The sequence below is a fragment of the Lycorma delicatula genome, chromosome 12 (assembly GCF_047948215.1).
Source record: "Lycorma delicatula isolate Av1 chromosome 12, ASM4794821v1, whole genome shotgun sequence".
Taxonomy (NCBI): Eukaryota; Metazoa; Arthropoda; class Insecta; order Hemiptera; family Fulgoridae; genus Lycorma; species Lycorma delicatula.
Window position 1 is genome coordinate 10129491 of NC_134466.1, and position 18080 is coordinate 10147570.

Genomic DNA, 18080 nt, shown 5'->3' on the forward strand with positions numbered 1-18080 from the left:
AATTAAAGAAAAGACTGTATCAAGTTCATTTAAATATCAAGTTTATATTCTGTAATGTATTTTTACAGATAGGTGAATAATTCTATAAAAATTATTTTCACTGTTGCAGGCTGTAACAGATGACCTATCACAAAGCTGCAGTTACAAAACTAATGAGGGTCTAAAAAAAAGCGCAAAAGAAATAAAACATTTTTTAGGATTAGATCACAAGTGTTTTATTAATTAAGATTATAGTTAATACACATGGATCAGTCACCAAAAGTTTCATTATGTAATAAATCTGAGGTTTTTGAGGTATTTACAAGTTTTATGCTGAAAATGAATTATTATGCTGTATAATGTAACACAACACAAGCAAATAAACAAAATATAACAGAAACAAAACCCTGCCTACATCATGTGTAATAATTAGCAGATATAAGTAAATCTTAATTACACATTATAATAAACAGCAGTTAAAGCTACTCCAAAATAATAAGTATATTTAAAATAATTATTTAATAAATATTTTCGTGAAAGATTTTTTTTTTTTAAAGCGACTAGTAATGTTAACTAATTTCTATTCTAGAAGGGGCGCAACCTTCTACTAGTTTTTATTAACATATCCTTTCCCTTCTTTTATAAAAAATTACCAATAACTCTAAAAAAGCACACAATTCTAGTTTTTTTAAAAATAAATATTTAACCTTTTTTCAGTACAAGTACCTTTTTCAAGTACAGCATTTTGTTCACTTTACAACTAAGTTTGTTAATTTCAGAGATTTACAGTAGAAAATTGATAAAATTGTAGTATGAGGGATGGTGAAATATAACATACAATTGAACGTAACGGGAGAGCAAAATGTTGTACAGAGCAACAGGTGTTGACATCTAGTAGTTTCATTTCACCTTCTAACATTCCAAAACTTGTCGACCCACACCTTCCCATTTTAAAGTGTATGATCTGTTACTTTACAGAACGTTATTCAATTATATTATTTTTATATGTGAAATATTTAATTACATATTGACATTTCATGATTTTGCAGATGGCCACAATCTGTAATCATTTCCATGACTTTACTAATTGATAAGGATAACTGAAAGACCTCTTACAAGTTTCTATTAATGGTGTGATTAGTTTGTCAAATTGGACTGTCTATGCAGGTATTTTTTTAACCTTTAGTTTTCATATTGCAAAAATACAGAAAATATAAAAAGTGACAAAAGAGGTTTTGTTTTGTTTTACCTTCTCTTCTATCAGTTGATGAAAAAAAAAATCTATAAGTATAATAACAGCAACAACAATAATGCAGGAATAATCTAATAAATAATCTGCAAAGATAAAAGAAAAAATTATTTTAAAAAATATACTTCCTTTTATCATATTTTGTAATCAATAGTAACTACAAATTTCTATAACATACACCCCATCGATTTCTAAATTAAATAAAAATACTAAAACGTTTAAATGACACTTTTAGGTAAAAAAATAAAATGTAAAAAACAAAATAACAGTAGAGCGTCAATAATTTGAAGTCTATGACATGTGCACTACGTATATTTACAATACAGAATGTATACGTAATGGTGCGTGTATAAAAAAAAATGGATAGAAAGTCTCTCATAAAGGAAAAAAAAAACAAATGTTAAATGGAATAATCAATCCTTTAATTAAAAAATTAGAGATATGAAGATTAAATTAGGCAAATATGTATTAAGAATGAGGTTGAAAAGTGTATGTGATTTGAGATGTGTTTTTCATTTAGTATGTTGCCGTACGGTTTTTATATTTTGTAATGTATAAGTGTACTAAAGTATGGTCCCCTTTATTTTGTATATATGTTGAATAGTGCAAGGTTATTTAAGGTTTGGTAGATTTGTGATTTGTGACTACGAGGTGATCAGCATATGTTGACTATGCTGCTGTGTTCAATGTATCTGTTTAAAAGAAATAGAACACTGTACAATCAAACAGTCCCGATTTATATATTCCAGGGATATTTCGTATATCTGATCATTATTCTTTGTGTAATGATTTGTTTTGTTTGTCATTCCAAAAACTATACCGAAACCAGTTTTTTAATATTAGATTTATTTTTAAAATCTTTGTTTATATATGTTAATGTGACATATTTATTTTAAGTAGTAGTATGCCATCAGTATGGATATTGCTTTTATATTCTAAAATCTATAAAAGAAATCTATGGCAGCAATCAGAATTAATTCTGATGAGAATTAGACAAATCTCTTGATATGAACGTGAACCTAAATTATGTCTAATGCAAATATTTTTAATAAAAAAAGATTCTATAGCAGTAAAATATTGAAAAATCATTTCCAATAACCGATCTACTTTCATAGCATGTTGTATAGAATTTTTCTTTTTTTTTACAAATCATTTTGCAGTGTTAAGTTCTTTCTGCTTAATAATAGAAATGCATAAGTATAACTCATACATCGCATCAACACGATTAATTTTAATTTACTATTACTCTATTTGAATTAAAAAATAAAAAACATGAAAATTTGCACATAGATACCAATTAAGTTCAAATAATTGATGTTCTAATAAACTGTTTACGGATTATAACACGCTTCATGTAAGCTAATTGTAGTGAGAGTTCCTTTACTAAATGTGTTTTTAAATGTCACCATAATTTTATCTACTGACAGAACAGGAAACCAGAGCATATTTACTCTTTGTATTCACTGCCAGTCAATATTAATTAATGCAGTTTTTTTTATCGAATACCTATATATTACATGCTAATCAAACAAACAATATATAATATAAAAATATATAAACATTACTTTATACAGACGTAAATAATCAGTAATAAAAGATCACACTTAAAATTAAAAAAAAAAAAAAAAAAAAAAACTAGTAAATTATCTAACTACATAATCAACTCAAACACATAAACCTTAGAAAATCCAACAGGTAATAACAAAGTTTGTAGTTTTATCTGTCAAATTGTTAGATGAATCTGAAATCTGATGTCTCGGGGCTGGAACTGTGATGTATTAATAGATAATGAACATACAATCTCAGCCCCGGCCCCGGACATAAGAAAACAAGTTCTTCAGTGGCCAAAATCATCTAGCTCAATATCTTCAAATAATTTCTTCACATTTAGCTCTAGTTATAAAACCAACTGTCTTCTATTTTAAATATAAATTTAATGAAAAAGAAAATTTTGATATATCTTACTAACAATTCACAGCAAAATGTTTTTAACACTTATTTTACCATTTTAACTATTTTGTTTAAATGGATATCAAAAGCAAATGCAAAATAACAAAAGGGAATGTTTACTCCTTTATGAAAATTTTACATTAAAATACATAATTTAATCTTGGTAGAACTTTTCAAAAGCAATTTGTAACAAGAACAATAAAAAGAGATAGTTTTGTTTTATATGAATGTTGTTTGATACACTAAACTACAAAAAGTTATATTTTAACTTTCAAATAATTTTATTAAATATTGTTTCCTATTTAATTTTCTTTGATAATAATGTTTTTAAATTTGTATTATGAAACAGTCTGTGACAGTCACAGACTGCTCTGCCATTACAGGAATTCTTTTACTAACTTCTGCAAACAAAAACAATTTAAAAAAATATATTCATATTTCAATTGTAAAATGAAGAGAAGCTGGGGATGAGCTTGTGTAATAAATATTCAAGTATGGTGAGTTTATAAAGTGCATTTTAAAAAGCAAAATCAATCAACACTTTAAAATTTTTCTCAAATCATCTAGACCAATTTTTCAAATAAATAATATTATGCACAGGTTTGACATTAGTATTTAAAAAATGGATGGTCAGATTTTCGTAAGTCAACATAGAAATTTAGGTTGGTCAATTTTAATTAGTTGATTGGTTTTAAAAAACTTTTCAGATGTTATTCACGACTTTTAAGTAAAATAAAAAAAAGAGCTAGATTTTAGACTGATTCCAGAGGCCCAAATTTGATTCATAATAACACTCACAAAATCCATTATAAAAGATCATTAAGTATTTTAAACAGGTGTGTATCTTACAGTTTTTGAGGAATTTCTCAAATCACTGACTACTAACTTATTAATTTTTATGCTTACTGTGACATAATATTTTTGCATCGCTCTCGATCAGTTTCGTTTTTAATTCAGCGATATAAATTAAACACTACAGTAATCTATGAACAGCTGGTTGCAGTGGTGGTGGAGAAATATTTCTTTTGGACCTTTCATAAAAAACATTTTATAATTTGAAGAAACTATATACTTTGCATACACAAGGAATCTGCAACATCTGAGCTTCTTCTCCTTACATCAACCATCTAATAATTAAATGTGCTCATCATGTACTCAAAATACAATTGAATTTGGAATGATGCAGTTTCCTACATTGCACAGTATGATTGAAGATATAAAATCTTCAAAAGTGGGAAAAAAAATTTAAAACTACAAAAAGAAATAATTTAAAATTTAGTACATTCATTTGAATCGCTCTGATGAATGATGCTGGGTGATTTAAAAAAGGGCATCACAATTTTAAAAGCCTATGAAATTTTTTTTGATAAATTGCACATTTGGTTATCTCATTTCATAGAAAAATACAAGTTTGTCACCCAATATTCATTTTGGTTTCATATGGCTTCCATTTGTAATGCGACATACAGCTGCGGCGTTAATTTGATGTCTTAAATCAATAAGATCAGCAGGCAAAGGTGGTTTATGTACCACCTTTGCCTTTTTTTCACCACAGGAAAAAATCTAGCAGGGTCAAATCTGGGGAGCGAGGAAGCCATGCAATTAGACCTTCGTGACCACAGAATTGAATATCAAGAAAATTTCGGACTTCTAGGCAGTAGTGGGGTGGGGGATAAATGGATATTAATTGTATCATTGTTCACAATTCTATTTGTCATTTCCACATAAAACTGCAGCTGAACAACTTTGTCATCATCTGTAATGTGTTGAACCACAGTTAGTTTGTATGACTTCAAGTGCATTTACATAATATGTGTCAAACAGTCGTTTGTGTAATGCCAGTCTCAAGTAATGCACGGCGAGTTGATTTCTTCAAACTACATGAAAAGCTTTCTCTGAGTTGTTTCACAGCAGCTTCAGGGATACGTAGGTGTCCTGGTAATTTTCTATGTTTAACAGAACAACGTTTTCAGTGAAGGTTTGGTGCCAAGAGTAAAATGTGTGCCAACTAGGAGGTCCCTACCATACCCTGTATGAAAATTACATTGGACTTGCATTTTTAATTATGGTTAATTGTAATGTGATGGATAAATTAATTTTATTTAATATAAAAGTTGTAAATTTTATAATTCATAATTATGAGTTATTTACCAATTGTTGACTGCAAGTTGTGAAACCAAAACAAACAATGAGCATGTTCTGCACCAGTAAATGTGTTCATTTTTAACAACACTGGTGGTTGAATTCAGCACTAATGAATTACAAAAGTCAAACTTGATGTGTTATGCTATGAAATGAGACCTCAACTGAATCTGTAAGTTATCTAAACTAATTTTTATATTATGCTTTTAAAATTGTGAAGTCCTTTTTTAATCACCTGGTACTTCAAATTTTCAAATTGTTTGTCTGGTTGTGGAGTGTACAATTTTCAAAGTGAAAAAATAAACCCAGTTAAATAAAGGATCTGATATTTTTAACCCTTGCATTTATATTTATGAGTTAAAAGTAAAGATAGAGGATTTTTTGTTGTCCTTTATAACAATTTTAAATATATTACCATTAAACATAATTGCATGATGTTTTTATTTTGTTTTAAGAAAAATTATAGCTTTATTCTTCTGTAATCAAATAACAAAAATGAACCTATTTTTAACGAATGTGAAAAAAAAAATGATATTTTTGATATAATTAAAGAAAAATATTACTCTAATAAGCATAAGTGACAATTTTATATATATATAAAATCTTCAAAATTTTGGATAAATATTTATAACAGATTTTGAAACATGTTCTATCATATACCATTAATATTTATTTAAGCATTTTTTTTTCTTTTTTAAATGAAGAAACACCCAAAAAAACAACTGAATTAAAATGTGGACATTCATTAACGATCAAGAAAACATACATAACAATGATTCTTTTTTCTTGAAAACTTCACTTTAAATAACTAATCTTGCAACACTGGACAGAACTATGAGAAAACAACTAGATAGATAAAAAAAAAATCTGTAAATACAGATTGGGTAAGTTTGAAACACAGGTCTTTCAGCAAGAAAATGGAAATATGTGGGGGAAGATAGAACTGATGAACTTTTGCAGGTGATACTGGAAGTAGTGGATCAGAAGGAAAGTGATGAAAGAAGGAGGCTGGTATGCTGGTGGTCGAGAGATTAATAATCTAAGAGATAGTTGTAAGAGGGCAAGAAGAGCTCTTCAAAAACAGCAATGAAGAGAAGTAGTATCTCGGTGGAAGAGGCACTGTCTTGGTTACAGACTAACCCAAAATTGTGGCAATCCTTAATTTGAAAAGAAAGAAGTTGAGGGTGAGGTTTGTGAACTACTAGATGAGAATCCTTATGGGAGCACAAGATAGAGATAGGAAACTTTGGAAGAGTGCTACATGCACTTACACGGAGACAGTAGTTGGCCATTGTGACAAAGATTCTATTTTGGTGTGGTAGTGTTGATAGTCAGAGGGAAATAGTTGCAGACAACATATCTAGGTTTACAATGGAGGAGCTGCAATACACAGCATCAAGACTGAGGCAAGCCAAGAGCCCAGGACTGGATGGCATACCATAGGAGGTGGTGTACTGGATATAATGAAAACTGTTAAAAAAATGGAACTGTGTTCAGTTGATATTACTAAAAACGTAGGAAGAAGGGTAGATGATTCCTCAGGTTATACGCCAATTTGCCTATCAAAGTTCTTGGGAAAGTACTAAATATCTAGAAGATTGAAAGGGGAAACTGAGTACAGCAGTGAACTCTCAGATTGGCAGTTTAAATTTAGGGAAGGGAGGTCCATTATAGATGTGATAAAGAAACTAATGAGAATTGTGAACATGGCCCCACTAGTGGAATCAGGCACCGAAGGATGTTTCCTGTATTAGAACACATTTTTTTTTGTCTTCAGTCATTTGACTGGTTTGATGCAGCTCTCCAAGTTTCCCTATCTAGTGCTAGTCGTTTCATTTCAGTGTACCCCCTACATCCTACATCCCTAACAATTTGTTTTACATATTTCAAACGTGGCCTGCCTACACAATTTTTTCCCTCTACCTGTCCTTCCAATATTAAAGCGACTATTCCAGGATGCCTTAGTATGTGGCCTATAAGTCTGTCTCTTCTTTTAACTATATTTTTCCAAATGCTTCTTTCTTCATCTATTTGCCGTAATACCTATTCATTTGTCACTTTATCCACCCATCTGATTTTTAACATTCTCCTATAGCACCACATTTCAAAAACTTCTAATCTTTTCTTCTCAGATACTCAGATTGTCCAAGCTTCACTTCCATATAAAGCGACACTCCAAACATATACTTTCAAACATTTTTTGCTGACATTTAAATTAATTTTTGATGTAAACAAATTATATTTCTGACTGAAGGCTCGTTTTGCTTGTGCTATTCAGGATTTTATATCGCTCCTGCTTCGTCCATCTTTAGTAATTCTACTTCCCAAATAACAAAATTCTTCTACCTCCATAATCTTTTCTCCTCCTATTTTCACATTCAGTGGTCCATCTTTGTTATTTCTACTACTTTTTATTACTTTTATTTTGTTCTTGTTTATGTTCATGCGATAGTTCTTGCGTAGGACTTCATCTATGCCATTCATTGTTTCTTCTAAATCCTTTTTACTCTCGGCTAGAATTACTATATCATCAGCAAATCGTAGCATCTTTATCTTTTCACCTTGTACTGTTACTCCGAATCTAAATTGTTCTTTAACATCATTAACTGCAAGTTCTATGTAAAGATTAAAAAGTAATGGGGATAGGGAACATCCTTGTTGGACTCCCTTTCTTATGATTAGAACACATAGATATTAAGAATGCATAAGTGTGTCTTACAAGATAATCACAGAAAAATTAGAGAGAAGATTTATTTGTTATTTGATGAGATTGCTGCAGGAATATTTTAAAGGGAGGGAGGGAACTGTTTGCAACTGCAGAAGTTGAGAAGGTTGCTATGGAGCGTGGTGTTTCACAAGGTTCTGTTTTGGGACCTGCATTTTGGAATTTGGCATATAAAGGAGTGCTATATCTCGATTGGTTGGAGTGGAGCCTTGCAGTTGCAGATGATCTAGCCCGACTATGACAGCAGAGGTATAGAGGAGGTAGTGACAAAGGTGAATGTGTCTGTAGAGATGGATAGGGAGTGGCTTTTAGGAATAGACTACAGTTGGCTGTGGAAAAAAGGTAATAATCTAAATGACAGGTAGAAGAAGGATGCAGTGTTTCAGTATTAAAGTTGTGGACCTGGAGATCTGGAAACCGTATAAAGAGCAGTAGAAGAAGGATACAGTGTTTCAGTATTAAAGTTGTGGACCTGGAGATCTGGAAACCGTATAAAGAGCAGTACCTTGCAGTACAGTTGAAAAGGAACAGAAAATTCATAAGCGCATATGGAAAAAACTGTTAAGAAAGCAAAAATGATGGTTTCAGCCACAACAAGACTGATGGCAAATGTGGTTAATCCCAGAATCTTTAAGAAGTTAACTGCATCTCTCATTTCTTCAGTTGTGCTGTATACTGTGCCACTCTGGAAGAGGGGGATGAAAATTCATCATTGCAAGCAGAAATTAGCCTACAGAGAAGGGTAGCACTTTGATTGGTAAGGGCATATTGCACAGTGAAGGGATTAGTAAATTGGTGGCAAGGGGGATCTTGCTTAGGAGGTGGTGGCAAGCTACTGTTAACAGATGTACTTGCTCATTTTGGACATTAAAAGCTGTATATCATGGCGAGGCAGACTTCTGGATGACCAGGTGGCTTATGAGCCTAATGCATAATCTTGGGACAATTTAGCTTCTGAAACTTTAAAAACACAAGGATAAATTCAAAGTACTCTCCCTGTGGACAGTATGCATCTAACTATAACCCCTCCAGAAATTGATCGGATTAAATATATTCTGCAATAATAGTTACTTTTAATGCAAAAATTAACGAGTGATCTGAGAACATCCACATCTGTCCCGAACATAAAGCATGTAATATTGAAGACTAAAAGCTGTTCAGCCAGATCTCATTTGAGGGACTAAAGTTGGCACAATTTTAGTCTGTAGTAGTTGATCTTGGTCATATTTAATAAACAATAACAATCTTCCTTTGAAGTCGAACTAAAGGTTAGATCAATTATCGCAACTTAGAGTTAGACTGATACTCCTATGTATTTACAATACTAATTCTTTTATTTACAGTAATCTTCATAATTCTTTTATTTCATTCTATCTATGTAAGTAGATTAAAAAAATTCTGTAGATAAGAATACCATAAGAAAATTAAAAATAGTGAAAAATATACATACAGAAATTTAAATTTCATTAATAAACAAAATAAATTTCATAAAAAAAATTATAATATGTAGTTTGAAAAGAATGTTATGATTACTATGTCTACTACTTGATCAAACAAAGTGATTATACAGAAAACGTTTATAAAATAAATATCTATAAGCCTAAAAAAAAAGCCTTCTGATATTTGATTAGATTTATCTGAATTACAGGGAGTAATATTTCTAAATAAGGAGAGAAAAAAATTCTGATCACATATTGTAAATTAAACAAAGATCTTTCTTTTAGTATTTTGGCTAATGGAAAAAGAGATGTAGAAATCAATGTAGAATAAGAAAAAAATCAACTAAAAAAAGTAAAGTATTTTCAGAAGTGAAGTTCAAACCAATAAAATAAAAAATTTACTACATAAACAACCTACCTCTTACACATTTTATTAACAATTGCCACTTGTGTTTAACAATTTTTTTTCAAGATTAAATATTAATGACAAACATTGCAAAATAAAAATACTTTAAATATAAAAAAAAACAAATATTTATTACCAATTCTACAGAATAAAACAAACTGATATCTAAGAAATCATAAAACTATTCTAAATTAAAAAAAAAATCACACTCATTTTTCTTCAAAAAATAAAAATTACTACATTTTAAACAGAAAAATAGTTATATGTATTAAAAACCAAAAATCAATTCTTTAATTAAAAATTCATAAAAACTATTTAAAAATATTACCAAACATCACAAACAGTAACTAAAAAACTACTTTGCACAAGGTAGGAATCTAAATAGGAAGACAGGAACTAAATAAAAACTCGCACAATATACAGGTGATTAAAGTATGGAGCTGATGGCATTATTTTTTTCTAATTACAAGTGAGCCATGAATCTGATGATAGTGATAATAATTCTGTTTTTGGGAGATGAACAATCAGAATTTCAAGTAACTGACTGAATATAAACTCAGTAGCAAGATACAATACTCTTCATAAATCGATGGTACAGTGTGGATTATGTGAAGTAAACAAATTGAGCCCATTCTTTATCGAATCAATAGTCAGCGATAAACATCAACTTGCATGAAAATGAACAAGATTGTTACGTAATTGGTGATCATCCCAAATGTTTCAGTACAAGATATCATCTCATTATGGAGAAGCAAATGACTAATCAGATGATGTATTTCCTGAATGCTTTCTTGGGCGTTATCAGACAATTTTGAAATTTGAACCTATGCTGTAAAGATTGTGGAGCAACACTGCAACAGCTGTACTGGATCCTCATATCTTAAAGAAAGTACAGTGAAATGTTAAAGAAAGTGTTTGGAGAATGATGGATAAGTGGAACGGAACATATTTCAAATTATGGAAAAGTGCTATTAATCAACTCTTTCAATCTTCCCATCTTTATAACCACCAGTAGAATGTATTAAAAGCTTTTCCATGCATTACAGATGATAATATAATTAAATGTGACTCAACTGCACAATGTACTAATATGTGTATTAAAAGCTATCCATAAAGGGAGTGATTGATGTACTGAATTCACTTGATTTATTTCAGATGTACTGAAAAACTGCACATCGATACCAGATACAAATCATAACTTTTATATAAACTTCATGGATTTTACTAAGTAATTATTTTAATTTATTAATTCTTAAAAAAAAACAAAAAACAGTTAACAATGCAGATATTTATCTCTATTGTTTGTTTCAAAAAATTATTATGAATAATTTATTCTGAATACAGCTGTTATTACTTTATTTTTAAAAATGAACATGAAAATGTAATTTTTTATGAATATTATTATGTAGTCTTTTCAAGCAAACATGACTATATTTTATCTCTCATAAGGGAAATAAAAGTTTTAGACTCTTTTTTAAACAAAATACTTTTAGAAACATTTTTTAGCAATTCACGTCTTTCAGTTGCATAAATTAACCTTAAAGGAACAAAATTGTTACTTCCAATTTTTATCCCATAAAACAAACTAACCAGCTTTTAAACATTTAAAAGAAAGTAAAATCAATTTTTTCTTTAAGCGTTAAAAAAAAAGGGTAAACATTTTTTATTACTCATAAGAAGTAAAAGAGACTATTTTACTTAGTAATCTATGCCCTATAAAAAAAATAAAGGAAAAACTACTATATACATATATATTACTAGAGTTTCAACTGATGACTTAAATAATCAGCAATTATCAAATTAAAACGACAACTTGTATATGAAATAATAGTAAGCTATGAAATTCAGCATGCGAGCGATAAAGCGAATAAAAGCAAATCTAAGCGAGCAAGATTAATCAGCATGATTTATATCACGTAAAAAAAACTGATGAGGTATGGTTTCAACAACTACATTACCGGAAGTATGCTGATCGTCTGTGGTTTGAAACTGAAACGAATTAATATCATCGACTTCCGATATTAATGCATTTCTTACTCCTCGACTAATGCTGCCACTCCCGCTTCTGACTGAATCTTCAGACTTTGGTTCCGCCTTAACTAACGTTTGCCATGTATCAAGTAGTACTGATGAAGGAATATTAACAGTAGATTCCTCTTTTATCTGAAAATATACAAACAGTACAAAGTGCTAATAAAAGAAAGATGTTTTAAAAAATGGCTGATGTTGACATATGGTTTTCTCAAACAGCAAACACATTTATATTATTGTTATTATAGATTAAAAACATCAAATTGTACAAAATTCACTACCTTACATGTTTTTGTTCATACACAAAAAAGAGGCTAATGAGTGAGTGATGTACTTTTTCCAAGACTTCTAACCTATTCTAACTTCTTTTTAAGGTTTGTGTGCATTGTTAAGATGATTTATACAAACGAAATGAAGAGAAAAAAGATTACCTTCAAACTAGAAATATCTGAAGACGTAGAAGGATGTGAAGATGGGACATCTGATTGCAGATTTCCTTTTTCATGTAACTTTTTATGGCTGTTAGATTTTGTTATACATAACTCTTGATTTTCATCCATAATTAATTCTTCTCTTACTGGCATTCCCAACATATCTTCATTTTTCATTGGTAGATTGGCAGGATCAGGGCATAAGAATACTTCTATTTCACCACTGTTACTTTTCATTGTCATTTCATACCTCTGTCAACAGAAAAAAAGAATGCATACAATGTAATCATTTAAATGTGGGTGGTTCTAAAAGAATATAAAATTTAAAAAGCCATTTAAAAATAAAAATTGAGATAACTTACAGGTTCAGGTCCTTTTGAATCACCTAGCAGGCATGCACACACACACCTGATTAATTTAATGTCCTGTTTGTAAATATAAACATTTATTACTACTATTAAAACAGTATTTTTATGATTACTTAATAACTGTCAAGTTTTAAAGGTAAAACTAAAACCATGCCCTAATTCCAGCTGATTATAAACTTACACATGTTTATCCAAATATAAAATATAATCATTCATTAATCACAAAGGGGAAAAAACTGAGATAAAAGTAGGTAAATTAGAATATATTTTTTATGTTGAATCTTAAAATGAAATTGGTTTTCCTCATCCCCCGTCAGATTTTTAGTTATAACCTTTTAAAATATTGAGAAACTTTTTAAATAATAGAATACAAAAAATAATAATTACAATTAAAATTCCTACCTTTGTCTGCCAAACATTTATGTTTATCTTAATTTCGTTTTTCTTTTGGTTCAGTGAAGTCTTTTCTTTTTATTATTCTGCAGTAGTCACTCATCATAGATTTTTAAAAAAAATTCTTCATCAGGCCTAGTTTTGTGAAGAGATGGTAAAATAAGATCTGTTTCAACAAGGGCAATATTGACATCTTCCTTTCCTGGGGTAAAATGATTTCTTTTTGGCCAGTCTTTAACTGCGGAGTGTTTATCTGCAGCCTGACTATCTCACTAACACAAATATTTTGTAAAGCTCTTTTGGAGACTGAGAAGCACTATCACTTTCAAGTTAGCAATGATTTGCCATCATACTTAATAGCTTTTAAAATTTTTGACATAATCTCTTATGTTTCTTTCATTCCTATAGCATGTGCTACTGGTATAGAGGAAAATGTATTCTAGTTATGCAAAAACACTGCCTTTAAGCTTCTTTTTGATGAATCTATAAACATCGATCATGAATAACATATTCAATGTCCAGTTCAGACATTAGCTTCCTAACATCATTGAAGGAAAAAATTAAACCATCTTTTCTACAGTATTTCAGTAAATTTTCATTTCGATTTCCATATAGTGAAATTTTAGTATCCTTGTTTAATAAATTCCATTCTTTAAGATGTGAAATCATATGAGTTCTGCATGTTGTTTCGACAAATACAAGTCACAAATTAGGTCGCTCAGTTCTGCTTGTGCGATGAGGCGAGGTTCAGTATTTGGTTCTTCTGGAATGTAATTAATATCTATTGAAGTTGAGGATTCATTGGTTGAGGCTTCTGGGAATCAGAAATTTTTTTCCAGGAAGTTGGAGCAATTGGAATCGATAAATCAATATCATGAAGTACTGGTCATACAGCTGAATGAATATTTGGGTATGCGATACTGCTTTTATTGTTCAAATTGAAACCAGTACCATTTGTCAAGCAAAAATGGCAGTCATCATAATTGTTAGTAGGCTCTTGCCAAATCATAGGTATGCCAAAATGCAAATGCTCTTTTCTTCCTTTTAACCACTGGGTTAGTTTAACATAGCACTTGTAAATTTTTAATACTAAATTTCTTAAAATACTTCATAAAATTGTTTTGCCATGGAATGCAATAAAACACAGGATGAAACACACACAACTTAACAAAACTTGATGCTCAATAAAATACCAAAAGTTGGCATCACTTATGAAACAATCTTTATAATATGTGTATGATGAAACCAGTAACACAACTAAAGAACACAGCAAGTCATACCAAGAGCTGAACTCATGCTGAAGAAAATTTTATCACGTTGAATTATTTCATTACTTGACTCGCAGACATGTCTGGCTTGACATGAACCGACATCATTTGACTGTTACGAATCAAATATAAGGTCTACAGCATGCATCACAATACATATCAGGCGTGAATAAGCAAACATACAGATGTACTAACTTATTTGTATTGTTTGTTTCACGAAGGATGGAACAAATAAATTTAAGCAGTTGTAAATTAAGAACGTTACATGATGGGTTGTTTTGGAATACATATTCAGATTCAGCATATAAAATACTATATGGAATACCTTTCTTCAGTTCCAAATTTTATGTTGACCAATATTATTTATACAAATCACCACCTTCATACAGTATCTGCTGATTAAACACTACGCAAACTTAATTCTGAAACCACATTTGACCTGAATGAAATCCACACTGGGTATACATTAACATATTATAAAAAGACAAAAGTCAGTTTCAAAAAAAAAAAATCCATTGAATATCTGATATCTAAATGTAATAATATATTATGTCATACATTGAAGTAAAAGAAACAGCTACATCTAAATGAGACTGACCCGAGTGCTTACAATACTGAAGAGCATGTGACAATATGTATGGATTTAACATTTTTATACAAAACAAAAAATGACTTAAGTGGGTGAGAGGATTCTGGCAATATTTTATCCGTCCCAAAAGCAACAATGCTAGCTTGAAATACAAATTTTTAATTAAGGAGGATTTAAGATAGGCGTTGGAGTAGGTAAATATAAATTTGGTTTGGAACATAAGTTGCTGTTGTACAAGGTTCCCGCTGAATTTTAAGATTCGCTTTTCCTAACTTTTATTGACCTTCAGTAAAGATTTCCTGACTCTCATAATGTGATGCTATTGCCATTTACACCGCAAAATAAATAGATTTTTTTTTTTGCACCTTCCACCATCGCCATAGATGTCCAACTCACACCTTTTTTTATTTTTTATTATGATATTCATTTTTAAAGCTTATTTTTTAATGGTTTTTTTTTACAATATACATTTAAAATTAGACTACTTTTTGTGATAAATTGTTTCAGTAAATTACACTGCAAAATATACAAAAAAAAAAAAAAAAAAATTGTATTTAATATGTTTTTTGCATAAAAATGAACATCTTATGTAACTAAAAGTAACACAGATAGTAAATAAAAACAAACTTAAGCAACTTTTAAAAATAACTGACTTGCACTTAAGATTGCTAAAAAAAACAACTATCCAACATTATTTTGCAAAATAAACAAAAAACAATATTTAATAACTTGGTTTGCATAAAAGTACTGTGAAACACAACTTCAAATTAAGAAAGAATATATGTATAATCACAACCTAGAGGAAAACTAAAGTCACTGCGACTAAAAGTAAAACAGATAAGAAAACTAGACCAGAACACCTTATTTTGTATAGAAAACAAACATTAACATTTACTTGAAAAATGCTTTGTCATTATTATTTTAATGTATTTGCAGAACGACATCCAAGTACGGTGCAATGACATGATTAGTGACAAAAGAGCATTTAGTAGCTCCAAGCTGGAATTTTGATGCCACGCATTTATCAGAAAACATTTTAAAAGCTGCATCACTATCTTCACTTGAACTTAAGGATAACTTATTCTGTACAATATTGAGAATCCACATAATCTCTTCCAACTTAAAAACAAAGTCTTTAACAAGAAGTAATTGTGTTGTCATTTTGCGTACACGAAATAGAGGATTCAAATGTACCATTTCCTGCTGAAATACTATTACTCTGATCGGAAGATACAGGCAAAGAACAGAAATGCAACACAACCACCATTCCCACAACTGTTGATGAAAGTTTTAGTTTGCTAAGTTGAAGTATAACTGGGAGATAAAACATTTTCAGTGAAGGCTGAGAATTCCATATCTTATGCTGATTTCCTTTACTGTGTGAAGTCACTGCCTTTGTCACTTTGCCCAGTTTGGGCAAATAATTCCTTCTTGTGAAAGAATATGCAAAGAAATCCATCACATGGGACAGGATTGTACCATATTGTAGCACTCTGTGTTTCTCTCTTCCTTTGCAGACCATTGCATCAGTTACCGAACCCCAGAATCAACACATCAATTATTGTGGATACCATAAGTTCTATTCATTATGTCATATTATATTGACGCACATTAATGCATGTTGTTACACCTCAAATAATTGTGCGATGGAAAAAGCCTTCTACAAGATTGCATAAGAAATATTTTATTGCAGCATTCCTATGATGATTATGAAAGACAGAGGTGCTTAGATTTGTATCAAAATGCAATGAAGCACATAAAAATCCACTCAATTATTTTTGGGTTAAATATCTTTTAAAAATAATGGTACGTTTATTATATCAATTTGTAAAACGGCATTTAAGAAATTTAGAGAAAATGTTGAAAGTATGCGATTGTAAATCCAGAAAATACATATTAAAAAAATAATGAAATCGAAAAAATGTTTTTTATTGTTTCTAAAAAAAGTTTTGTCTTATTCATAAAAATTCAAAATTGTTGTGAAATTAAAATTCAAATCAAATATACTATTTATATTAGAACATTTATTATTATACTTACATATTCATTCAGTAATATATTTAAATTCAATTATTGTTTTAGTTAAAAAAGAGGTATAAAAAAAGGAAATGATTACCGTTTTTTCAGATGAATAATCAGCTGTTGACTGCGGTTGTTTAGAAGGCAAAGGTACATGTAGTTTAGACTCGGGAGGAGCTTTAATAACCATTACAGTTTGAGAATTATATTCAGGTACTGAGCGTAGATCTTGGTATGTTATATACGCATACCTCTTCTGTTCATTCATTTGGCGCAAGTCACATTCTATGTAAAGAAAAAAAAAATTCAGATAAACAATTTATTAAAAAAAGTTAATGTTTTAAATAATTTTTTATTTTTAATAATGATAAGTATGGTGTACATATATCACTCTAGAAAGGTATAAAAAAAAAATATTTTTCATTCATTCTACATTTAAAAAAATGTCTCTTTTAGTAATGCTTTAGATCTTTGACTTTATCTGGATTAAAAAATAAAATACTATAGAAGAAACAAACACGATCACTCTAATAGGATGTTGAGGCTAACAGTATCCAAAAGTAATGGCCTATATTTAGAAAACCGCTTGTTGTAATCTCTTAAATGAAGGGTCAATCAACAGGAAATAGATTTGTTTGCACTCAAGGTCAGCAGAATACACATTCACAGAAAACCCAACTCAAAATGCGATTTCAGTTAGTTGAGATGTTGACTACACAACAGAAGGTTCAAGTACTTTGGTTAGCAGAATTTCAATCATGCTGTTACACGCGTATGAAATGAAATGAATGGAATATAGATTTTCCTACATCCAAGTCTATTTATCAGCGGGTTATGACTAAGAGAGACTGTAAGCTTGGTTTCACAAACTGTAAATCATCTAAAGTTTGTGATGAGACTTGATTGTGTATGAAGCATTTACTGCCAATCCTGGAAAGTCAATTAGGTGGGCTAGTTACAAACTGCAAATTCCTCGTTCCACTGTTTATTTTCGTACGTTGTTATTTAGTGACGAGGCAACCTCTCATACATGTGGGAAAGTTAACAGATACAATTGTCGAATTTGGGGTACGGAAAATCCCCATACAATA

At 30.0% G+C, this 18080-nt stretch overlaps 1 protein-coding gene across 2 annotated transcripts in view; it reads right to left on the minus strand.

Moving 5' to 3' along the window:
• Nucleotides 1-18080, minus strand: part of LOC142332990 (transcription factor E2F5-like) — a 101322-nt gene that overhangs the window by 40556 nt on the left and 42686 nt on the right. For both annotated transcript variants that reach the window (XR_012758470.1, XM_075379754.1), the window contains exons 7-9: nucleotides 17087-17274; nucleotides 12353-12604; nucleotides 11849-12053 (exon numbers count right to left, since the gene is read on the minus strand). Coding sequence is in view for 1 of the 2 variants with exons in the window: in XM_075379754.1 (XP_075235869.1) it covers nucleotides 11849-12053; nucleotides 12353-12604; nucleotides 17087-17274 (645 nt within the window). In the remaining variant the exon portion in view is untranslated. The remainder of the gene's footprint in view (nucleotides 1-11848; nucleotides 12054-12352; nucleotides 12605-17086; nucleotides 17275-18080) is intronic.